Below are 25770 nucleotides of genomic sequence, written 5' to 3'. Positions count from 1 at the left end.
CTTCTACTTTTGCTCTCTTCCTTTTTCTACAAATAATTAGATGTGATCATCACTGTCACTGTTGGGTGGTTTTGTTTTTCCTTTCATCTGCTGGTTTCTTTCCATTTTAAAGTATATTAACATTAAGATCTCACATTAGAAAAGAACTATTTGAGGGATCTTGACTGTCAGTTCCATTGGTTTTTAGTCACTGCCTGGAGCAATATGTAGAAAAGGATTAGTTGTGTCTGGCATGGTTGAGGGAACAGGGAGGAGTATATTTACCATGTCTAAATTGCCTGGATAGCATAGGCAGATTTTAAATGATCATTTGCTTTGGCAATTACTGCTTCAGTTTTTAGAGATCTTTTACATTTTTTTGACATTGAAACAATACATAGTTTAATCTAAAGACTGTTAAGTCTTAAGGACAATTATAGAGTCTTTTAAAGAATAAATGTAGGGGAAGATGGCGGCATAGGACACTGGGATCACTGCATCCTGCTGATCACTTAGACTCCACCTACACCTGCCTAAATAACCCAGAAAACCATCAGAAGCCTAGCAGAACAGATTCTCCGGAGCCAAGTGCAGACGAGAGGCCCACGGAAGAGGCTAGGAAGGGCAGAGAGGAGGTGCGTGCTACATGGACTGGCGGGAGGGAGCCGGGGCGGAGGGGCAGCCTGCCGGCAAAGCAGAGCCCCCAAGTCTGGCTTGCAGAAGCGGAGGGGCCGGACAGAGTGTGTTCAGACAGCAAGCAGGACTTAACATGTGGAAGGTTATAAGCTAACAGCTCTGCTCGGAGAGCGGGAGGGCTGGAGGACAATGGGAGGGAGAGTTGTTGAGCCCTGACAACAGAGCTCAGCTTGGCGGGGAATAAAGGCACTCGCCAGCGCCATCTCCCTTGCCCATCCCCCAGCTAAAATCCCAAAGGGAACCAGTTCCTGCCAGGGAACTTACTTGCACCTCGCAAACACCCAACGCTGTGCTTCTGCGGATCCATCCCTCCGGCGTGGGGTCTGACTCCCTCCCGGTGCCGCAGGGCCCCTCCCGAAGGAGATCACCTAAGGGTAAGCGAGCTGAGCCTACCCTTTCCACCCCCCCCCCCCCCCCCCCCGCCCCGTGCACCTTGCTGATCCACCCCAGCTAACATGCCAGATCCCCAGCACCACAAGCCTGGCAGTGTGCAAGTAGCCCAGACAGGCCCCGCCACCCCACAGTGAATCCTGCCCCTAGGAGAGGGGAAGAGAAGGTGCACACCAGTCTGACTGTGGCCCCAGCGGTGGGCTGGGGGCAGACATCAGGTCTGACTGTGGCCCCGCCCACCAATGCAAGTTATTCAAGACAGCACAGGGGAAGTGCCCCACAGTTCTGCACCACTCCAGGGACTATCCAAAATGACGAAACGGAAGAATTCCCCTCAAAAAAACCTCCAGGAAATAACGACAGCTAAAGAACTGATCAAAAAGGATTTAAACAATATAACAGAAAGTGAATTTAGAATAATAGTCATAAAATTAATTGCTGGGCTTGAAAACAGTATAAAGGACAGCAGAGAATCTATTGCTACAGAGATCAAGGGACTAAGCAACAGCCAGGAGGAGCTAAAAAATGCTATTAATGAGCTGCAAAATAAAATGGAGACGACCACAGCTCGGATTGAAGAGGCAGAGGAGAGAATAGGTGAACTAGAAGATAAAATTATGGAAAAAGAAGAAGCTGAGAAAAAGATAAAAAAAAATCCGGGAGTATGAGGGGAAAATTAGAGAACTAAGTGATGCACTAAAGAGAAATAATCTATGCATAATTGGTATTCCAGAGGAGGAAGAGAGAGGGAAAGGTGCTGAAGGGGTACTTGAAGAAATAATAGCTGAGAACTTCCCTGATGTGGGGAAGGAAAAAGGCATTGAAATCCAAGAGGCACAGAGAACTCCCTTCAGACGTAACTTGAATCAATCTTCTGCACAACATATCATAGTGAAACTGGCAAAATAAAAGGATAAAGACAAAATTCTGAAAGCAGCTAGGGATAAACACGCTCTAACATATAAAGGGAAACCGATAAGACTAGTGGCAGACCTACTGAAACTTGGCAGGCCAGAAAGGAATGGCAGAAAATCTTCAATGTGATGAACAGAAAAAATATGCAGCCGAGAATACTCTATCCAGCAAATCTGTCATTTAAAATAGAAGGAGAGATAAAGGTGTTCCCAAACAAACAAAAACTGAAGGAATTCGTCACCACTAAACCAGCCCTACAGGAGATCCTAAGGGGGATCCTGTGAGACAAAGTACCAGAGACATCGCTACAAGCATAAAACATACAGACATCACAATGACTCTAAACCCGTATCTTTCTATAATAACACCTAATGTAAATGGACTAACTGCTCCAACCAAAAGACATAGGGTATCAGAATGGATAAAAAATAAGACCCATCTATTTGCTGTCTACAAGAGATTCATTTTAGACCTGAGGACACTATCAGATTGAAAGTGAGGGGATGGAGAACTATTTATGATGCTACTGGAAGTCAAAAGAAAGCTGTAGTAGCCATACTTATATCAGACAAAGTAGACTTTAAATTAAAGGCTGTAACAAGAGATAAACAAGGGCATTATATAATAATTACAGGATGTATCCATCAAGAAGAACTAACAATTATAAATGTCTATGCACTGAATACGGGAGCCCCCAAATATATAAAACAATTACTCACAAACATAAGCAACCTTATTGACAAGAATGTGGTAATTGCAGGGGACTTTAATACCCCACTTACAGCAATGGATAGATCATCTAGACACATGATCAATAAAGAAACAAGGGCCCTGAATGATACATTGGATCAGATGGACTTGACAGATATATTTTGAACTCTGCATCCCAAAGCAACAGAATATACTTTCTTCTCGAGTGCACATGGAACATTCTCCAAGATAGATCACATACTGGGTCACAAAACAGCCCTTCATAAGTATACAAGAATTGAGATCATACCATGCATACTTTCGGACCACAATGCGATGGAGCTTGAAATCAACCACAGGAAAACGTCTGGAAAACCTCCAAAAGCATGGAAGTTAAAGAGCACCCTACTAAATGAATGGGTCAACCAGGCAATTAGAGAAGAAATTAAAAAATATATGGAAACAAATGAAAATGAAAATACAACAATCCAAACGCTTTGGGATGCAGCGAAGGGAGTCCTGAGAGGAAAATACATTGCAATCCAGGCCTATCTCCAGAAACAAGAAAAATCCCAAATACAAAATCTAACAGCACACCTAAAAGAAATGGAAGCAGAGCAGCAAAGACACCCTAAACCCAGCAGAAGAAGAGAAATAATAAAGATCAGAGCAGAAATAAACAATATAGAATCTGAAAAAACTGTAGAGCAGATCAACGAAACCAAGAGTTGGTTTTTTGAAAAAATAAACAAAATTGATAAACCTCTAGCCAGGCTTCTCAAAAAGAAAAGGGAGATGACCCAAATAGATAAAATCATGAATGAAAATGGAATTATTACAACCAATCCCTTAGAAATACAAGCAATTATCAGGGAATACTATGAAAAATTATATGCCAACAAACTGGACAACCTGGAAGAAATGGGCAAATTCCGAAACACCCACATACTTCCAAAACTCAATCAGGCGGAAATAGAAAGCTTGAACAGACCCATAACCAGCGAAGAAGTTGAATCAGTCATCAAAAATCTCCCAACAAATAAGAGTCCAGGACCAGATGGCTTCCCAGGGGAGTTCTACCAGACGTTTAAAGCAGAGATAATACCTATCCTTCTCAAGCTATTCCAAAAAATAGAAAGGGAAGGAAAACTTCCAGACTCATTCTATGAAGCCAGTATTAATTTGATTCCTAAAACCAGACAGAGACCCAGTAAAAAAAGAGAACTACAGGCCGATATCCCTGATGAATATGGATGCAAAAATTCTCAATAAGATACTAGCAAATCGAATTCAACAGCGTATAAAAAGAATTATTCACCATGACCAAGTGGGATTCATTCCTGGCATGCAGGGCCAGGAATTTGCAAGTCAATCAACGTGATACATCACATTACTAAAAGAAAAGATAAGAACCATATGATCCTGTCAATCGATGCAGAAAAAGCATTTGACAAAATTCAGCAACCTTTCTTAATAAAAACCCTTGATAAGTCGGGATAGAAGGAACATACTTAAAGATCATAAAAGCCATTTATGAAAAGCCCACAGCTAATATCATCCTCAATGGGGAAAAACTGAGAGCTTTCCCCCTGAGATCAGGAACACGACAGAGATGTCCACTCTTACCACTGTTGTTTAACATAGTTTTGGAAGTTCTAGCATCAGCAAACAGACAACAGAAGGAAATCAAAGCCATCAGAATTGGCAAAGATGAAGTCAAGCTTTCACTTTTTGCAGATGACATGATATTATACATGGAGAACCCGATAGACTCCACCAAAAGTCTGCTAGAACTGATACATGAATTCAGCAAAGTTGCAGCATACAAAATCAATGTACAGAAATCAGTTGCATTCTTATACATTAATAATGAAGCAACAGAAAGACAAACTGATCCCATTGACAATTGCACCAAAAAGCATAAAATACCTAGGAATAAATCTAACCAAAGATGTACAAGATCTGTATGCTGAAAACTATAGAAAGCTTATGAAGGAAATTGAAGAAGATATAAAGAAATGGAAAAGCATTCTGTGCTCATGGGTTGGAAGAATAAATATTGTCAAAATGTCAATACTACCCAAAGCTATGTACACATTCAATGCAATCCCAATCAAAATTGCACCAGCATTCTCGAAGCTAGAACAAGTAATCCTAAAATTCATATGGAACCACAAAAGGCCCCGAATAGCCAAAGTAATTTTGAAGAAGAAGACCAAAGCAGGAGGCATCACAATCCCAGACTTTAGCCTCTACTACAAAGGTGTCATCATCAAGACAGCATGGTATTGGCACAAAAACAGACACATAGACCAATGGAATAGAATAGAAACCCCAGAACTAGACCCACAAAAGTATGGCCAACTCATCTTTGACAAAGCAGGAAAGAATATCCAATAAAAAAGACAGTCTCTTTAACAAATGGTGCTGGGAGAACTGGACAGCAGCATGCAGAAGAATGAAACCAGACCATTTTCTTACACCATTCACAAAAATAAACTCAAAATGGATAAAGGACCTGAATGTGAGACAGGAAACCATCAAAACACTAGAGGAGAAAACAGGAAAAGACCTCTCTGACCTCAGCCGCAGCAATTTCTTACTTGACACATCGCCAAAGGCAAGGGAATTAAAAGCAAAAATGAACCATTGGGACCTCATGAAGATAAAAAGCTTCTGCACAGCAAAGGAAACAATCAACAAAACCAAAAGGCAACCAATGGAATGGGAAAAGATACTTGCAGATGACATATCGGACAAAGGGCTAGTATCCAAAATTTGTAAAGAGCTTACCAAACTCCACACCCAAAAAACAAATAATCCAGGGAAGAAATGGGCAGAAAACATGAATAGACACTTCTCTAAAGAAGACATCCAGACGGCCAACACGCACATGAAAAGATGCTCAACATCGCTCCTCATCAGGGAAATACAAATCAAAACCACACTCAGATATCACCTCACACCAGTCAGAGTGGCCAAAATGAACAAATCAGGAGACTAAAGATGCTGGAGAGGATGTGGAGAAACGGGAACCCTCTTGTACTGTTGGTGGAAATGCAAACTGGTGCCGCCGCTCTGGAAAACAGTGTGGAGGTTCCTCAAAAAATTAAAAATAGATCTATCCTATGACCCAGCAGTAGCACTGCTAGGAATTTACCCAAGGGATACAGGAGTACTGATGCATAGGGGCACTTGTACCCCAATGTTTATAGCAGCACTCTCAACAATAGCCAAATTGTGGAAAAAGCCTAAATGTCCATCAACTGAGGAATGGATAAAGAAATTGTGGTTTATATACACAATGAAATACTACGTGGCAATGAGAAAGAATGAAATATGGCCCTTTGTAGCAACGTGGATGGAACTGGAGAGTGTGATGCTAAGTGAAATAAGCCATACAGAGAAAGACAGATACCATATGTTTTCACCCTTATGTGGATCCTGAGAAACTTAACAGAAACCCATGGGGGAGGGGAAGGAAAAAAAAAAATGAGGTTAGAGTCGGAAAGAGCCAAAGCATAAGAGACTTTTAAAAACTGAGAACAAAATGAGGGTTGATGGGGGGGGGGGGGTAGTGGGAGGGAGGGAAGGGTAGGTGATGGTCATTGAAGAGGGCATCTTTTGGGATGAGCACTGGGTGTTGTATGGAAACCAATTTGACAATAAATCTCATATATTAAAAAAAAATAAAGAATAAATGTAAATTTGGATGTCACATTCTGATTTTATTGCCAAATAACTTTCTTGTGTGTGTGTGCTGTGTGTGCGTGTGTGTGTATTAAATATACAGGTGATTGGTTTAATTTTGTAATTAAATTATTTAACACAGTAACACTAACAGTCAACAAGGACTGTATGTTCAGTAATGTTTTGGGGAGAGAGGGGTTTTTAGGTATAATTTATACACAGTAAAATTTACTCTTTGTGGTTGTGTAGTCCTGTGTGTTTTGGCAAATTATATAATAGTGTGGTCACTATCATATTTGAGATAGAATATTTCTACCACCCTACTAAGCTCCCTGTATCCTAATTAAAAGTTTAATCTAAAAATATCTTTGAAAAGATGTGAAATTTTAGATATCTTTTCTTTGAATATCATATTTAAACATTTAAAAAGTAACATTCATTTAAATGACATTGAAAGTTATTTTAAAGATAATCTTTCCAGCATAATTGCGATATCACTACCAGCCACATTGTTCCAAGAAAAGTCATTTCTGCTTAGCTCCCTCAACAAAAAGGATACTTTAAAATAACATCATATTGAAGTACTTTATCTTTGAATATTACAGAAGAAAATTCCACAAGACAGAGTGAAGATTTGGGAAGCCAGTTTACAGAAATTTTCATTAAGCAGCAGGAAAATGTTACTCTGCTATTATCTTTATTGGAGGTAAATAAAGAATCTTGCTATTTTTGTCATCTTAATAAGTTTTGGGGTTTTTTGGGGGTTTTTTTTTTTTGCCTTTTTGGGTATTATTGATGAAGCAACATATATATACCTTTTCAAGGTTGTGAAATTTGTTGTATCATTGCAAGAGATTAATGTGCATTGTTTTAAGGACTATATAATCTATTAAAATATTGTCTGCTTATTTCTATTTTTATTTTACTGAGTCAGGAACAGTTTAATCAATTTATATTGACTATTTTCTTTTTATTGCTTTTTATTTCTTACATTGCTTTTTTAAAGTTTGCTAAACTATGTTTGTTTTTGGTACCACTGTTAGTTGAAAAAAATGTTTTTCTTGAAAATGTGAATTACATATGTTAAATATTTTAAATTCTTAAATTGTAGGAGTTTGATTTCCATGTCCGCTGGCCTGGTGTGAAGCTTCTTACTTCTCTTTTAAAACAGCTAGGGCCTCAGGTGCAGCAAATCATTTTAGTCAGTCCCATGGGTAAGTGACTCATCTTCCTTACATAATTTTGATTTAAAAGAGAGGATCATTCCTAAAGAGGGAGATTGAAATGATGTGTTAATAAATGGTTTATAATTTCAATCACTATTTGTATTTTTGATCTGCCCGTATTTTTCACATGATTATATGTTCTAGGTGTTTCGAGATTGATGGACTTATTAGCAGATTCCAGGGAAGTTATACGTAATGACGTAAGTTAAATTCAAAAAAGAAGTCTAAGAATATGCAGCTTGTTTTCTTTTCTTTGCAAGTGAAATCTTTGTTGATCCTCTTTTAGAGTCGTAAGTTAGATTTGGAAAATTGGGGTATTGGCCAATCTTTTAGACCTTTTTAAGTTGTATACAAGACCACATTATTTCTTTGTTTCCTGCCTATCCAGTATTTTGACTTAGATGATTTTGGTATGCAAATTTATGTGTTCCACAAGTTTAGGATTTCTTTCATCCTCTTCTCAAAGGTTATATTGACACCAAACTCTGCCTCCAGAAAGAGTAAGGGAAACCTCCCTAGACATTTAACTGTGTAAATTTAAAGCCTTGTGTTTGGAATCCTCACCCTCATTTGACTGAATATGCATTTCAAAGGATTTTCCTTGTAATCATCATTTAACTATACAGCATGATTTGCTCTGGAGTTATTTTCAATTCTGATTTATTTATTTGCATATATGTTTGAATATTTTGTATTGATGCAGTGTTTTTTTGTTGTTGCTGTTGCTTAAACATTTTTCAGTGGTTGTTATCTATAACTTGGTCAAGACTGTAATACTTTTTTTTTTTCAAGTTTATCCATTCTCTTCTTGAGAGGGACAAAGAGAGCACAAGCGGGGGAGGAGCAGAGAGAGAGAGAGAGAGAGAGAGAGAGAGAGGGAGGGAGAGAGAAAATCCCAGGGAGGCTCAGCACAGTCAGCACAGAGCCCAACGTAGGGCTTAAGCCCTGAAACTGTGAGATGATGACCCGAGTCAAAATCAAGAGTCGGATACTCAACTGACTGAGCCACCTAGATGCCCTTACTTTTTTTTTTTTTTTTTTTTAAAGACTGTAAGTAATCTCCACACCCAACATGGGGCTCACACTTACAATCCTGAGATCAGGAGCCTCATGCTCTACTGACTAAGCGAGCCAGGCACCCCTAAGCTATAGTACTTTAGACAGCAATTGGAAAAATCTTTTAAAATTAAAGTCTAGAGCTAGGAAAGCATATCAATCTAATTCAGTCTCCATATTGACACTGAGAAGCCCAAGACTCATGGAAACCAAATGATTTGTTATTTGTTAATAATGTCTGTTCATCTGTGTATTAGTGGTACCTGGTCTGTGCCTTTCTCATCCTAAGTGCTAGCAAATAAATACCATTTGGATTGCTCTTAGCTTCACAACCGGTTAGTGGCAAAGCAGAGACAAAAGTAAAGTGCTCTTGACTTCTAGTCCATATACACAGTGTTTTTAGCTTTGTATTTAACATTTGCTTTATGTATGTCAACGCAGTATTATAAGGGCTGAAATTATGTAACTCATGAAAGGTACATTTTTAAATCTCTATTACTCTTTCAAGAATTGTCTTATTTAAATCTATACCCATCTACTTAGGAATTTGAAATGTCTTTCTTTCACTAAAATATTACTATACATCTTAAACTTGATGTTATTGTTCTATTCTTCTCTTGGCTCTCAGTATAAATATGATGATTCCATAGAAACCTTTTTAAATTTTTTTTAACGTTTATTTATTTTTAAGAGACAGAGCATGAGTAGGGGAGTGGCAGAGAGAGAAGGAGACACAGAATCTGAAGCAGGCTTCAGGCTCTGAGCTGTCAGTACAGAGCCTGATGCGGGGCTCAAACCCACGAACTGTGAGATCATGACCTGAGCTGAAGTCAGACACTTAACCAACTGAGCCACTCAGACCCCTCCTCCCCGCCCCTTTTTTTTTTTTTTTTTTTTTTTTTTAAATTTTTTTTTTTTAACGTTTATTTATTTTTGAGACAGAGAGAGACAGAGCATGAACGGGGGAGGGGCAGAGAGAGAGGGAGACACAGAATCGGAAACAGGCTCCAGGCTCTGAGCCATCAGCCCAGAGCCCGACGCGGGGCTCGAACTCACGGACCGCGAGATCGTGACCTGGGTGAAGTCGGACGCCTAACCGACTGAGCCACCCAGGCGCCCCACCCCGCCCCTTTTTTAAAAAATATTTTGGTTTTATGTAATCTCTAGACCCAACATGGGGCTCGAGCTTACAATTCCGAGATCAAGAGTCAGTCACATGCTCCACTGACTGAGCCAGTCAGGCACCCCATCATATAAACCATTTAATAAGAAATCCTCGGGGCGCCTGGGTGGCGCAGTCGGTTAAGCGTCCGACTTCAGCCAGGTCACGATCTCGCGGTCCGTGAGTTCGAGCCCCGCGTCAGGCTATGGGCTGATGGCTCAGAGCCTGGAGCCTGTTTCCGATTCTGTGTCTCCCTTTCTCTCTGCCCCTCCCCCGTTCATGCTTTGTCTCTCTCTGTCCCAAAAATAAATAAACGTTGAAAAAAAAATTTTTTTTAAAAAGAAATCCTCTCTTCATGGATCACTATTAATATCATTACCATTTATTTTCATTTTCAGATAGAATTTGTGTGTATGTGTATAACTGCATTAGCTTGGTCCTTAAATATAAGATTTCCTTTAATTCCCTACTCTTTTTTCCTGCTTCTAGCTTTATTCTTAGTTGTTATTTATGGATTTTTAAAAATTTTTTGATGTTTATTTATTTATTTATTATTTTTTTTTTTTTTTTAATTTTTTTTTTTCAACGTTTATTTATTTTTGGGACAGAGAGAGACAGAGCATGAACGGGGGAGGGGCAGAGAGAGAGGGAGACACAGAATCGGAAACAGGCTCCAGGCTCTGAGCCATCAGCCCAGAGCCTGACGCAGGGCTCGAACTCAGGACCGCGAGATCGTGACCTGGCTGAAGTCGGACACTTAACCGACTGCGCCACCCAGGCGCCCCAATGTTTATTTATTTTTGAGCGGGGGGGTGGGGGTGGGGGTGGTGGTGGTGAGGAACAGAGAGAGGGAGACACAGAATCTGAAGCAGACTCCAGGCTCTGAGCTGTCAGCACAGAGCCTGATGCAGGGCTTGAACTCACAAACCGTGAGATCATGACCTGAGCCGAAGTCAGATGCTTAACTGACTGAGCCACCCAGGCACCCCGGTTTTTATTTGAGACAGATAAAATTCTCTGTTTATGTTGTTTTTCATTAATTTTACGATTAGGGATTAAGTTACATTTTTGTTGTAACATCTAGATTCTTGTTTATTAAAGTTTATTTTATTCTTAGAAAGAGAACCAGTGGGGGAGGGGCAGAGAGAGAGGAGGACAGAGGATCCAAAGCAGGCTCTGCACTGACAGCACAGAGCCTGATGCAGGGCTCAAATCACTAGTCATGAGATGAAGACCTGGGCGGAAGTCAGATGCTTAACCAACTGAGCCACTCAGGCGCCCCTGTAAATTTATATTCTTGAATTCACAATTTCATATCATTACTATTGTGAAGCACATACAGAGATATCCCTGTGACATATAATCAAGCCCAGTTTTCTTATGCCACAATTAAAGCTAAGTAAAGATGGATGACTATGTAAGAATTGTATATTTATATTGTGCAGTGAAAAGAATTAGGAATTGGTAGACATAGATTCCAGTCTAGGCTCGGTCTCTAGGAGATCTATAATCTTAGGGAGGTATCTTGCTCACCTCTGTCCTTGTTTTCCCTATCTATAAAGTGAAAGAGTTGGACTTGTGAAATTCCTGCACTTGTAAAATTCTCTGGTTTTTACATGTCTTAAAAAGATTGTTCTCTACTTAACATGTTACCTTTTTTCTCCATAAGGGTGTGTTACTACTACAGGCACTAACAAGAAGCAATGGAGCCATCCAGAAAATAGTTGCTTTTGAAAATGCTTTTGAGAGACTACTGGACATTATTACAGAGGAGGGGAACAGTGATGGAGGTATAGTATGAGAAGATTGATTTAAAGAGATTCCTTTTGTGCTCACAAAATTGTTAACTTCTAGGGAATGCAATTAGAGGGAAAAATGAGAACTCATACTTTATATTCTTTCTTTCATTATGGTTTGTTGAGTATGGATTTCTTCCTATTTCTATTTGATATTTGTTAGGCTTCTGGAATCTAGGTGATATCTTTCATCATTTCAAATTTCAGCTATCTCTCTCTTCAAATACTGCTCTATTTTCTCCTATCTTTCTAAACTCAGAATCAATTCTCTGTCATCTGATTTGGCTTTCACTTTATCTGTCTTACTTTCTCTTTTGTGTTTTCCATCTTTTTGCCTTTCTAATCTTTATTCTGTATTATTTCTTCTTTAAAAAAAAATTTTTTTTTAATGTCTATTTATTTTTGAAAGAGAGAGAAACAGAACACAAGTGGGGGAAGGGCAAAGAGAGAGGGAGACACAGAATCTGAAGCAGACTCCAGGCCCTGAGCTGTCAGCATGAGCCCAACATGGGGCTTGAACCCCCAAACTGTGAGATCATGACCTGAGCTGAAGTCAGATGCTTAACCAACTGAGCCACCCAGGCGCCCCCCCAGATTATTTCTTCTGACCTGTTTTCTGTTTCATCAATTCTCTCTTCACCTATATTTATTTATTTATTTTTAAGTTTTTATTTAAATTCTAGTTAATGTACAGTTGAATATTAGTTTCAGGTGTACAGTTTAGTGATTCAAACACTTCCATACAACACCTGGTGCTTATCACAAGTGCACTCCTTCATCCTCATCACCTGTTTCACCCACTCCCTCCACCCACCTTCCTTCTAGTGACCAGTTTGTTCTCTGTAGTTAAGAGTCCATTTCATGGTTTGCCTCTCTGTTTTTTTCCTGTGCTCATTTGTTTTGTTTCTTAAATTCCACAATTGAGCGTAGTCCTATGATATTTGTCTTTCTGTAACTTATTGCGCTTAGCATAATACTGTCTACCTCCATCCACATTGTTGCAAATGGCAAGATTTCATTCTTTTTGATGGCTTAGTAATACTCCATCGTGCACGTATATATGTGTGTGTATACACACACACACACACACACACACACACACACACACACACACACATATACATGTATACATGCATACCATATCTCCTTTATCCATTCATCAGTTGATAGACACTTTGGCTATTTCTGTAGTTTCACTGTTATAGATAAAGCTGCTGTAAACTTTGGTTGGGGGGGAGGTGTCCTTTTGAATTAGTATTTTTGTATTCTTTGGGTAAATACCTAGGAGTGCAATTGCTGGGTTGTAAGATAGTTCTGTTTTTAACTTTTTTTTTTTTTTTTTTTTTTAAATTTTTTTTTTTTTCAACGTTTATTTATTTTTGGGACAGAGAGAGAGACAGAGCATGAACGGGGGAGGGGCAGAGAGAGAGGGAGACACAGAATCGGAAACAGGCTCCAGGCTCTGAGCCATCAGCCCAGAGCCTGACGCGGGGCTCGAACTCACGGACCGCGAGATCGTGACCTGGCTGAAGTCGGACGCTTAACCGACTGCGCCACCCAGGCGCCCCTGTTTTTAACTTTTTTGAGAAACTTCCGTATTATTTTCCAGAGAGTCTGCACCACTATGCATTCCCACCAACAATGTAGGAGGATTCCCCTTTCCCTGTATCCTCACCAACACCTATTGTTTCTTGTGTTGTTTTTAGCTATTCTGACAGGTGTAAGTTAATATCTCATTGTAGTTTTAATTTGTATTTCCTTGATGGTGAATGATGTTGAGCATCTTTTCATGTGTCTGTTAGCCATCTGTATGTCTTTGGAAAAATGCCTATTCCTGTCTTCTCTTTTTTTAATTGGATTATTCATTTTTTTTGGGTATTGAGTTTTATAAGTTCTTTATTTTGGATACTGACCCCTTATCGGATATGTCATTTGCAAATATCTTCTCCCATTCAGTAGGTTGCCTTTTAGTTTTGTTGATTGTTTCTTTCACTATGCAGAAGCTTTTTATTTTGATGACAAAAGCAAAAATAAACAATTGGGACTTTTATCTTCACTTGTATTTAATCTGCTGTTAAACATGTCTATTGAGAGATTTTCCCTCCCATTTTTATTGAAACATAGTTACCTACAACACTGTTATCAGTTTAAGGTGTACAACATGATTTGACTTAACATACTGTGAAATATAAGATTAGTTAATATCTATCCATTGAATTTTTTTAAGATTTTATTATTTTTTTTAAGTAATCTCTACACTCAACATGGGGCTCAAACTCAACTCCAAAAGCAATAGTCACACACTTTTGCAATAGAACCAGCCAGGCTGTTGAATTTTTAATTTCTTTTTTCTAGAGGTTCTGTTTCGTTCTTTAGCAAACTTGCTGTGTAATTTTTTTTATAATTTCCTTTTCTTTGCAGATATTTTCAACTTACCTTTTATTTCTTTGAATGTAGGAAACCATTATTTTATAGTCTCTGTCTGATAATCCCAATATTTTTAAGTCTTTGTGGATTTGGAACTTTTGCTCTGTTTTGCTTTGGTTCTTATGCATTGTATAATATTTTCTGGGTCCATGATTATCTTTGATTATGTGTTGTGTTTTACTTAACAGAATTCATAATAATTTGAAGCCTAGGATGGAGGTAATTGCTTTTAGAGAAAACATGCTCATTTCTGCCAGGCCCTGGGAGTGCAATTTATCTGGGATCACCTTAATCGAGGTTTAGGGTCTGAGAGTTCCTAGACCACTCAGGCAATTCAAACCCAGGATACAAGATCTATCTGGACTAGTTAACTTTTGGTTGTTCTCACCCTGAGGATAGCCATTTAAAGTCTCAGCTTATTAGTGGAGAGTTTTATATTAGATTTCTTTCCCACTTTGTATATGCTCTTCGCTTTGATTTATTTTCCCTCTGCCCTCTAAGTTTGTCACAATGAAAGTTTTATATTTTCTAAGGTCGAGAAATGGACTCCCAGTCAAAAGGTATTTATACTTGCTTACCTCACTAAAGATATTCGTTTTCTTATCAATGTTAGCCTGCTAAACTGTAAACTCTTCATTGCTCCTGAGGCTTTTTTTGTTTTTAATTCAGCATTTTTAGTTGTTTTTAAGGAGAGGTTGATCCAAAAACCTAGCACTAGGGTTGGAGGAGAAAATTAGTTTATTTGCATTGACTGGACTGGGATTAGCAAGTAGAATGGTAGTGTAGTCGACAGTTGGCTATATTACCCTGGAGGGGAGGGCCAGCCTGGGTATAAAGATTTGAGTGTCTAGGGTCACCTGGGGGGCTCAGCTGGTTGAGTGTCCAACTTCTCATGGTTCATGGGTTCAAGCCCCACATTGGGCTCTGTGCTGACAGCCCAGAGCCTGGAGCCTGCTTCGGATTCTGTGTCTCCCTCTCTCTCTCTGCCTCTCCCCTGCTCATACCCTGACTCTCTCTGTCTCTCAAAAATAAAAAACATTAAAAAATTTAAAAAAGATTTGAGTGTCTAGAATATGAATGATAGATGAAACAAAGATAAATGAGATAAAAGATTAGATGAGTCAGTCAGGGTAAGGAGTGAGAAGGGAAGTGCTAAAGCAAAACCTAAGTTATACTAATAGTGAAGGGATGGTAGAGGAGCAGGTATTGGCAAAAGAGACTGAGAAGAAACAGTCTGAGAAACAAGAGGAAACCCGCTGTAGAGAGGGTCTAGGGAGTGGGTAGCATTGTTAGAAGCTGCTGGGTTGTCAAACAAGATAAGGGCAGAAATGTACCTTTGAGATGTAGAACATGGACATCATTGATGACCTTGGGGAGAGCAGCTGTGTATAGTGGTTGCCTCAGAATCCATATTGCAGTGTCAGAATTAGAATTAGAATTAGATGTGGAAGATAGAATAGTAGAGAAAACTCATGCAAAGATTTTGGAGAAGTCAGGGGAGAGAGGTGAAAAGGAATTGGAGGTTGACAGGGAATGTTTTTTATCCTCTTAAATTTTTTCTTGACATATGAAATATTCCAAAAATACAGAAAACAGTAAGAGATAGTGTAACAAACACTTGTACACATGTCATCCAATTCTATTAAATGTTTACATTTTGCTATACATGCTTTAGGTTATTTTTTTAAAGAAATAAAACACAAGAGATAGTTAAGTCCTTTGTATAACCATTGTTACTCTGCCTTCCTTCTCTAAGATAACAGTATTCTGATTTTGTTTTTCCATCCAGTGTGTTTTTATACTTTTAACATGTGTTTGTGTGAGTCTATACACATGCACATCGTATGTTAATATATAGCATTATTTTGCATGTTCTCAAACTAGATAAAAAGTATCCTTCTGAGTATAATTTTACAACTAGCTGTTTTTATCCAACATGTTTTGAGATTTATCCATGTTGATACATGTTACTCTAGTTTATTCATTTTAAGTGCTATATATTATTCAGTAGTATAAATATTCTGTGATCTATTTTTTTAATTGAGTTGACAGATTGTATCTATCTTTGCTAATATAAACTGTTGTCACGAATGGTCTTTTGTGTCTACTTATGGATATATTCACATTCTTGTCAATCCTTGCTTGCCAGTTTGATAGGTGTGAGATGGTATCTCACTCAGATTTTCACTTTTCATTTTGTAAACTAATGAGATTAAGCATATTTTCATGGTGTATTCACCATCCATTTTTGTTGATTTGTCTTTTACCCGTTTCAATCACCTGCTTACCCATGTTAGTATAAGATTATTTTTCCTTTTCCAGTTGATTACTGAGAGTTCTTTATGTATTCTGGATACTAGTCCTTTGTTAATTATACATGTTTCAGTTATCTTCTTCTAGTCTATTTATACTATTTCTATTAAAGTTTAAATTTTTACTCACATATATTGGCTTTTTTAAAAAATGTTATTTTGGTAACCATGAGCCAGGTACTTTACATATGGTAGCTTATTTAATCTTTTTCTTTAATGTTTATTTCTGAGAGAGAGAGAGAGAGAGAGAGAGAGAGAGAGAGAGAGAGAACGAACACACAAGTAGGGGAGGAGCAGAGAAAGAGAGAGACACACAGAATCCAAAGCAGACTCCAGGCTCTGAGCTGTCGCACAGAGCCCGACATGGGGCTGAAACCCACAAACTGTGAGTTCATGACCTCAGCCAAAGTTGGATGCTCAACCAGCTGAGCCAACCAGGCACCCCTAGCTTATTTAATCTTATACCACTTTGTGATGTATTATTATCATCTCTGATTTGTAGTTGAGGAAATGAAGTCTCTCACATATGGAGTCAGAATTTGATCCCACATAGGTCTGACCCCAAAGCAAGTGATCTGTGTCTTCTTATTATGTGGTCAGAATTTAATAAAACCTATTTGAGTAACATTTATGAGAAGCCACCAAGATTCATCTGATTTGCTTTCTGGATCTAGGATTACTTTCTCCTCTTTTTTACATAATCTATAACTTGCCTACATTTGATCCCTTTTAGTTGTCCAAAATGTAAGTAACACAATTAAACTAGAGTGCCCTGTTATAATAAATAAATAAATAAATAAATAAATAAATAAATAACAATATAAATATATAAATATTTATTTATTTATTTATTTTTGAGAGAGAGGGAGAGGGGCAGAGAGAGATGGAAAGAGAGAATCCCAAGCAGGTTCCACACTCAGTGCACAGCCCGACATGGGGCTTAGTCTTACAAACCGTGAGATTATGACCTGAGCCAAAATCAAGAGTTGGACACTTTACCAACTGAACCGCCCAGGTGCTCCATATTGGCTTTTAAAAATAGTTTATGCTTTTGTGTCTTGTTTAAAATTTTTCTCTCTACCTCAAGGTTGTAAAGAGCGTTTTCAACATTTTCTTCTACTAAAGGCTTTGCAATTTTATCTTTTGCATTTAATTAATATGGATTTTGCATTTGAAAGATGGTATGAGATTTGTAATCAAATACCTATATGTGTGAAGGTCTGCTTCTGAGTTCTCTGTTCTGTTCCATTTGTCCTTTTGTCTCACTCTATACTAAAACCACACTTTCTTAATTACTAAACCTCATAATAATCTCTTATCTATTAGAATATAGGAAAAACCTTTTATTTTGGCTCTCCTAAGCTTCCCAGATCCAATTCCAATGTTAGATACCAGCAGAGTATTTGAGAATTTAACTCAATTCTGACACTGTCTACCCAGAGATAGTATCAGATTCTACCCAGAGATAGCATCGGATTCCATAGGTTTAGGCTTTACTCCTACAAGGCTGCCCTCCACAACCCCCTTCAGATGCCAGTCATAAGCCTTAGGCTGTTTTCCTGTGCTTCCAACCCACCTCACAGAATGCAGGGAAACACTTATGTTTACTGGTTTATTTTATCTTATTTTTTTTATGTTTACTGGTTTGTTAAAGGATATGAATCAACAACCATATGAAGAAATATATAGGGGGAGGTCCCAAAGAAAGGAGCTTCTGTTCTCACAAAGCTTGGAGCCCAGCTCAGTGATGCATAGAAGCAATTTGTTTTCCCAAGTGTGGAGGCTCTCTGAAAAGAAGTGAAAAAACTGTGCTCTCGGATTTTTATGGAGTCTTCATTACAAATTCATAATTGACTAAATCATTGGCCATTAGCTGATTCAACCTCCAGCCTCTCTCCCCTCCCTGGAGGTGGGGGAGTTGCCAGAGGGGGGTAGTGTACTGAAAATTCCAACCCTCTAGTCACATGGTTGTTCTTCCTGGCAACTAGTCCCTACCCTTGGGTGACATCCTCAAATCACCTTCATTAATAGCAAGATACCCATTTCACCTTTATGACCCTGAGGAGGTTTCAGGAACTGTGGCTGAAGACCAGGTATATCTGAGAAATATATTTTGGCCATCTGAATGAATTCTGAATTCTCAGAATTAGCACGCCTTTTCCTTTTGTTCTTTTATTTGAATGAAACTTGTTTGCTAGTCAAGATCTATGAAAATCCCTGTTGGAAATTTTTTCCCCTAAAGTAATCTCTATACCCAGTGTGGGGGTTGAACTCACAACCCCAAGATCAAGAGTCACATGTTCTACCATCTGAGCCATTCAGGTGCCCTCTGTCAGAATTTTGATTGGAAGTATATTGGACTTAGAGATTAAGGAGAATTTTCATCTCTACTGAATTGACTTTTCCCATTCATGAACCCAGGTCTATCTCTTAATTTGTAAAGATCTTCTTTTATGTCTTTGAGTCATGTTTTATAATTTTGAGCAAAAGGATGTTACACCTTTTCTTTTTTTGTTTTTTTAGATTCATTTCTAGGCATCTTACTTACAGTTTTTCTTAACCATATGCATGGGATGTTTTTCTACTACATTCTCAAACTGATCACTACTTGATTTTTCTTTGTTGATCTTGTGTCTAACCACCTTATTAAGCCAGTAGTTGTAATTGGGCTTTCTGTGCAGATGCTCCTATTTTCTACTAATAACAGTAATTGTTTTTCTTCCTTTTCAGTTCTTGCACTACCTTTCTTTTTTGTCTTGCACTAGTTAGAATCTTTAGTACAGTTGAATGTTGCTGACTTTAATGAGAATGCTGATGTCTCACCATTAAGTTTGATTTTTGCTAAGTTTTTTTTATCATGAATGAATCTTAAACTGTAGTGAATTTTTTTTATATCTATGGAGATTATCATATTATTCTTCTTTAATCTATGAGGGTGTTTTCTTGAAAAAGAGAGGCTACAACCAACATAAGCAAGTAGAAAAGAGGGAGGATACAGGAGAGAGAGAGGATGATCAGTGGTACACAATACCAAAAAAGAAGAAGAAGAAGAAGGAATGGAATCCAGAGCAAGGGCAGGAATTGGCTTTTAAGATAGGAGAAGCACATCTTCCATCATAATGGGGAAGGCACAGGTGGAGATATAGCTCCTTTTTCAGACTTGAAGAAGTAAGGATGGGGAGGGGGGTAGGGTGTTGAGTTGAAGACAGAGTCATATGCTAAGAGTGAAAGAGGAGGACACAGTTGAGAATTATGGAGAAGGTTAAAAAGTCTTTTGGAAAATAGGAGAGCTAGTTGACTGTTGAAATTAGGAAGATTTCCAGTCAGGGATAAAGGCGCCATTAAGGATTTTCACTGGGATTTCATAGCACTGCAGACTTCTTGATTATGTGATTGTATCCCCCCACTCCCTTCCAGTACTCAGCTGCCGAGTTGCAAGATAGAGAAAAAGCCAAGCAGTTAGTTTTTCACAGGGTTGTGTCTTTTCCAGGAAGGTACCATGAAAAGATAGTAAGGCAAGAGAACTTAGTATATTACCTATAGAGTGTAAGAAAGGAAGATCTATATAATCTAAGCTAGATAGGGAAGGAAGTAAAGATGGGGTTTCTAAAATGGGAGTTTCAAAAACTTATTGATGGGTTGAAAGTCTCAGGGAAGTCATAGAACAGATATGTTGAGAATATTGAGCTGGAAAGATGGGAGGTTTTAGTAATGGAATGAGAATTCTCTCTGAAGATGAGGACAAGGAACTTAGAAGTCCAGGTATTAGATGGATTGTCTTTGGAATCAAGAGTAACAGCAGTAAGTAGAGAAGATTTGGAGCAAGGTGCTGGCGATGTTTTCAGTGAACAAAGAGTAGTGACCACGTTTTTTTTACTTACATGCAATTAGGAATGGTAAGAGATGGATGGTATAGGCAGGTGGCCTGATCCTCAAAGGAACGGGAGATTTTGTGAGAGGGTAGAGGAACTTTGGTTTCTGGAAAGTACACTGGGCCAGTAGGATCACAGAATCCATATCCTGACTCTGAGGTACATGGGATTGAGAGCATGATCTGCTTTCACTTCAGAATGTTACAAGGTAAGGTAGCTTCTTTAAAGAAAAAAGCATTTCATGAAGTGATTGAGGGTTTTGTTAACTAATATTTGGGAGTTGGAGGTAACATATAAAAGAGTTTGAGGGGCGCCTGGGTGGCTCAGTCGGTTAAGCGTCCGACTTCAGCTCAGGTCACGATCTCATGGTCCGTGAGTTCGAGCCCTGCGTCGGGCTCTGGGCTGATGGCTCAGAGCCTGGAGCCTGCTTCCGATTCTGTGTCTCCCTCTCTCTCTGCCCCTCCCCCGTTCATGCTCTGTCTCTCTCTGTCTCAAAAATAAAATAAACGTTAAAAAAAAAAATTAAAAAAAAAAAAGTTTGAAAGGAGATTAAGTAGAGGAAAAGAAAGTATTTTAAAATGAGAACATAAAAGAGCATAGGTGATTAGCAAGGTGCATATTTTCAGAGATGACCAAGGAAAACAGGGAAATTTAGGCAACATAGAATTAGCTTGTCTTTAGGATTGCTAAGATAAGTTCCAGTGGCTCCTTGTAACTGATGGTGGCCTTCACACAGTGGAGGGAAGGCTGCCAGTTATAGTGAGGGCTTTGACATTCTGTTTCCTCCAGAGCGTTCAGATGCTTCTGGTGGCAGATCTTATTTAATGGAGATTTATGGTCCTTCGTAAGAGATATAGTGGTTCCTCTCCAGGAGGTGAGGATCCACATGGTTCAGCAGTATGAGGTGAGGAAGCCTCTAATTTGGAGAGATCAGGATTGGTTAAATCAGAGATTTTTAAAAGGACTTAAAATATGCACATTAAACATTTTATTTCAAGTTCAATGTAATACATTTTTTTCTAACATGCATTGCTATACTGATCTTTTGAGTTAGGGCCAAAACCTTTTCTTTGAATATGGGTCCACTCATTGGAGTTTTTCCATCTTTCTGCATGTTTCATATATCATATCTATAATACATCATGTAGGATTTGCATTTTTATTTCTTTACAGTGGAATGCAAGATCTTTCTGGGTTTTTACAGTTACTTTTCTTGCTTTTTAGACTTGTATTGCCCATATATAACAACAGCTGTTCTTAATGACTTGCTTTCATTAAATTTTGCCAAAGACTTAAACTTAGTTTTTATAAAAATAGCTGTGTTATTATATAGTCCCCTCGTATGTATAGGGAATACATTCCAGGACGCCCAGTGGATGCCTGAAACCACAGATAGTGCCAAATCTTATGTATACTATGTTTTCTGCTATGCATACATACCTATGATAATGTTTAATTTATAAATCAGGTACAATAAGAGATCAACAACAACTAATAATAAAATAGAACAATTGTAACAATATGCTGTAATTAAAGTTACGTGAATAATAGTTAATAACTAGTGCAAATAGCATGGTGGATTTGTAAATTACGTAAGTAATTTACTTTTAGATACAATACCAAAGGCATGATCCATGAAAGAGAAAATTGATAAGTGGGGCTTCATTAATGTTGAAAATTTCTCTACAAGACACTGTTAAGAGAATGAAAAGAATAAACCAAAGGCTGGAAGAAAATATTGGCATATTATATCTCAGAAGGAAGTTGTATCCCAAATACTCAAAGGACTCTTAAAATTCAACAATAAATAAACATTGGGCAAAAATATCACCAAAGAAGATATATAGATGGCAGATAGCATATGAAAAGATGCTCAACATCATATGTCATTAGGGAAATGCAAACTAAAACAGGAACTACAGATGCTTTCCTTCGTTGCTGGTGGGATGCAAAATGACACTTTGGAAGGCAGTTTGGCACTTTGTTACCAGACTAAACATACTCTTACCATATGAGCCAACAATCACACTCCTTGGTATTTCTCCAAATGAGTGGAAAAATTATATCCATACAAAATCTTGCCCTCGAATGTTTATAGTGGCTCTATTTATAATTGTTAAAATTTAAAAGCAATCAAAATGTCCTTCAGTAGGTGTATGGGTAAACTGTGGTACATCCAGACGATCCAATATTATTCAACAATAAAACAGAATCAAGCCATGAAAAGACATGGAGGAACCTTAAATGTGTATTGCTCAGTGAAATAAGCCAGCCTGAAAGACTATATACTCTGTGATTCCGACTGTGTAATATCTGGAAAAGACAAAACTATATACACACAGCAAAAAGATGCATGATTGCCAGGCATTTGGGGTGGGAGAAAAGAGAAATGAGTAGGTGTAACAGAGGATTTTAGAGCAGTGGAGCTATCCTATCCTGTAATGGTAGATAAATGATGTTATATGTGTGTCAAAACTAATATGCTAAACCCCACACAACACAGAGTAAACCCTAATGTAAACCATGGGCTTTAATAATGTATCAGTTTTCATTAATCAGTCTAACAAATGTACCACACTAATGCTAGCTACTAATAAAAGGGGAAACGGAGGGAGAGAGTATATGGGGATTCCTTTTATTTGTTGCTCATTTTTTCTGTAAACCTAAAGCTGCTCTAAGATATAAAGTGGGTTTTTTTTTTAAGTTTTTAAATTTATTCTTAGAGAGAAAGAATCCCAAGCAGACTCCATGCTGTCAGCACAGAGCCCAATGCAGGCCTCAAACCCATGAACTGTGAGATCATGACCTAAGTCAAAATTAAGAGTCAGACGCCCAGCCGACTCAGCCACCCAGGCATCCCTAAAGTTTTATTTATTTAATCTCTACACTCATTGTAGGGCTCAAACTCAAACAACCCCAACTGAGATCAAGAGTCATGTGCTCTTCTGACTGAGCCAGCCAGCTGCCCCAAAAATAAAGTCTATTTAAAAAAGAAACTGGGGCGCCTGGGTGGCTCAGTCAGTTAAGCATCCGACTTCAGCTCAGGTCATGATCTCGCGGTTTGTGAGTTCAAGCCCCACATTGGGCTCTGTGCTGACAGCTCAGAGCCTGGAGTCCGCTTCAGATTCTGTGTCTCCCTCTCTCTCTGCCCTTCCCCTGCTCATGCTCTGTCTCTCTCTGTCTCAAAAATAAAACATTAAAAAAATTTAAAAAACTGATTTTTATAAACATAGACCTCAACTACTAGGAGTAAATGTGTGAGTGTACCTCACAGAGGAACTTACTAGCTGTGAACATCTAACATTAGTCATATTCTTTTTTTGTTTGTTTGTTTTAATGTTTATCTTTATTTTTGAGACAGAGACAGAGCATGAGCGGGGGAGAGGCAGAGAGAGAGGGAGACACAGAATCGGAAGTAGGCTCCAGGCTCTGAGCTATCAGCACAGAGCCCAACGCAGGGCTTGAACTCGTCAACTGCGAGATCATGACCTGAGCTGAAGTCAGATGCTCAACCGACTGAGCCACCCAGGCACCCCAACATTAGTCGTATTCTTAACAGAGGAAACAGATCCTTGGTTAGACTAACACATGATAGAGATCAGTTGATGAGCTTTAAGCCGTGATGATAGTATATGCTGTAGTGTGGATGGAACTACCTATAGAATAGTATGTTGTAAGCAAAGATAGAAGTAAATGGAGAAGAGGAACCAGGAAAGATAGGAAGCCTGAGGAGTGGCCAGAGATCTGTAAGGAAAATCATGAGAGAGTAGTTATTAGAAACCAAGGGAAGAGGAAGTTTCAAGGAAGAGACTCAAGACAACAATGTCCAGTGCTTCTTAGTGACTAAATAAGATATGATTTATTCATTCAACAAATATTTAATAGTGAGCTGATATGTATAGACCTGATATCTTGTTTCTGTCTCTGCTGAGGATATAGAGTAGGTCACTGTATCCTAGTAGGACATTCACATTCCTGTCTTTATGAATTATAATCTAGTAGAGAAGACAGATACTACATAATAATAAAAGGAGCAGGTTCTTGTGAAAGCATGTGGCTGGTGATGCCAACCTAGTCATCAGGTCTTGATGTTTAATCTGGGATCTGAAGAAAAAAATCTGAGTTATTGAGGTGAGGGGTAGTTGAACAGAGAGGTCAAGAGATCACTGGAAACCTAAGAAAGAGCACGCAGATTGTGGCCTGTGACCGTCAGGAGTCAGAACAGGCTTTTTGCCTTGCTGTACTGAAGAAATGCTGAGTTTGAAGTTTTGTCTTTTATTTAAGTGTTTGGGGAGTGAATTTTCCTTCAGGTTTTATCAGCCTTAACACTTCCATTTTACATTCTTTTCTCAGGCATAGTAGTGGAAGATTGTCTGATTTTGCTCCAAAACTTGTTAAAAAACAACAATTCCAATCAAAATTTTTTTAAAGAAGGCTCATATATTCAACGTATGAAACCTTGGTTTGATGTTGGCGATGAAAATTCTGGCTGGTCTGCACAGAAAGTGACTAATCTGCACGTAATGCTACAGGTACACTATAGTTAGACATAAATGTGACAAGAATTTTGACAACATTCCTTTCAAAGAAAAGAAAATTGCTTGTATTTGATAAATCTAGGATATTGAGTTGGTTTCAGATGGGCCTAAAAGAAAACCTTTTAATATGAAGATTTGCAGTTATGCTCAGAGATAGAGATCCACTGCCATTAACCCCTCCCTCCAACCCCCAGTACATATGCCCATGACTCAACTTCAATAATTATTAACATGTGGCAATTTTGTTTCATCTTTTATTCCCTTCTCTTGCCCTGCTGGATTATTTGTATTTTATTTTATTTTATTATTTTATTTTATTTTATTTATTTTTAAGGTTTATTTATTTTGAGAGAGAGAGACAGAGTGAGCAGGGGAGGGTGGGGCGGGGGGAAGAGAGAGAATCCCAAGTAGTCTCTGCTGCAGAGCCTGACTCAGGGCTCGAACTCAGGAACCGTGAAGTCCTGACCTGAGCCGAATCCAAGAGTCAGATGCCTAACTGATTGAGCCACTCAGGCACCCTGCCCTGCTGGATTATTTTAAAGCAAATCCAAACGTATAGTTTCCTGATGGGTTTTGCACCCAGAGAATAATAGGTTAGATTGTTGATTTGAATTTTTTAAATCTACTTTCTTCAGTTAAGGTTCTAAGGTAAATTTTAATGTACGGAATACTGCGTTCAGCAAATAAATTCACTCAGTAGACATTTACTGAGAGCTAGGCAGTGACCGCTAGGAAATGAATGATAATGTCCCTGCCTCCAAAGATTAATAATCTGTTTTAAGTCTGATATAAGTTAAAATGACAAGTCACCTGCAATTTTATTTTAGCTTTCTGGTGATGAATGGTAAAAGTGAAGACAATAGGATCCCAAATGATTTCTGCATCAGAGAAAATATGAAGTTCTTTGAAGTATTTTACTTACTTATTCCTTTATTATTCCCTCTCCAAACCGTTAAGTTTATATACTAGCTTCCCAGCTTACTGGCTCTCTTGTGATTCTTGTGGGTCTTTGAATATCTCT

At 38.4% G+C, this 25770-nt stretch overlaps 1 protein-coding gene across 4 annotated transcripts in view; it reads left to right on the top strand.

The window, feature by feature from the left end:
* The window catches only part of USO1 (USO1 vesicle transport factor), a 97072-nt gene that overhangs the window by 41866 nt on the left and 29436 nt on the right, over positions 1-25770 (top strand). For all 4 annotated transcript variants that reach the window (XM_045473724.1, XM_045473723.1, XM_045473725.1 and 1 more), the window contains 5 exons: positions 6966-7066; positions 7472-7574; positions 7731-7786; positions 11474-11594; positions 24565-24743. In XM_045473724.1, the coding sequence (XP_045329680.1) occupies positions 6966-7066; positions 7472-7574; positions 7731-7786; positions 11474-11594; positions 24565-24743 (560 nt within the window). The remainder of the gene's footprint in view (positions 1-6965; positions 7067-7471; positions 7575-7730; positions 7787-11473; positions 11595-24564; positions 24744-25770) is intronic.

Source organism: Leopardus geoffroyi, chromosome B1, assembly GCF_018350155.1.
Source record: "Leopardus geoffroyi isolate Oge1 chromosome B1, O.geoffroyi_Oge1_pat1.0, whole genome shotgun sequence".
NCBI lineage: Eukaryota > Metazoa > Chordata > Mammalia > Carnivora > Felidae > Leopardus > Leopardus geoffroyi.
Note: the sequence above shows the minus strand (reverse complement) of the source record. Positions and strands in the feature narration are given on the sequence as shown.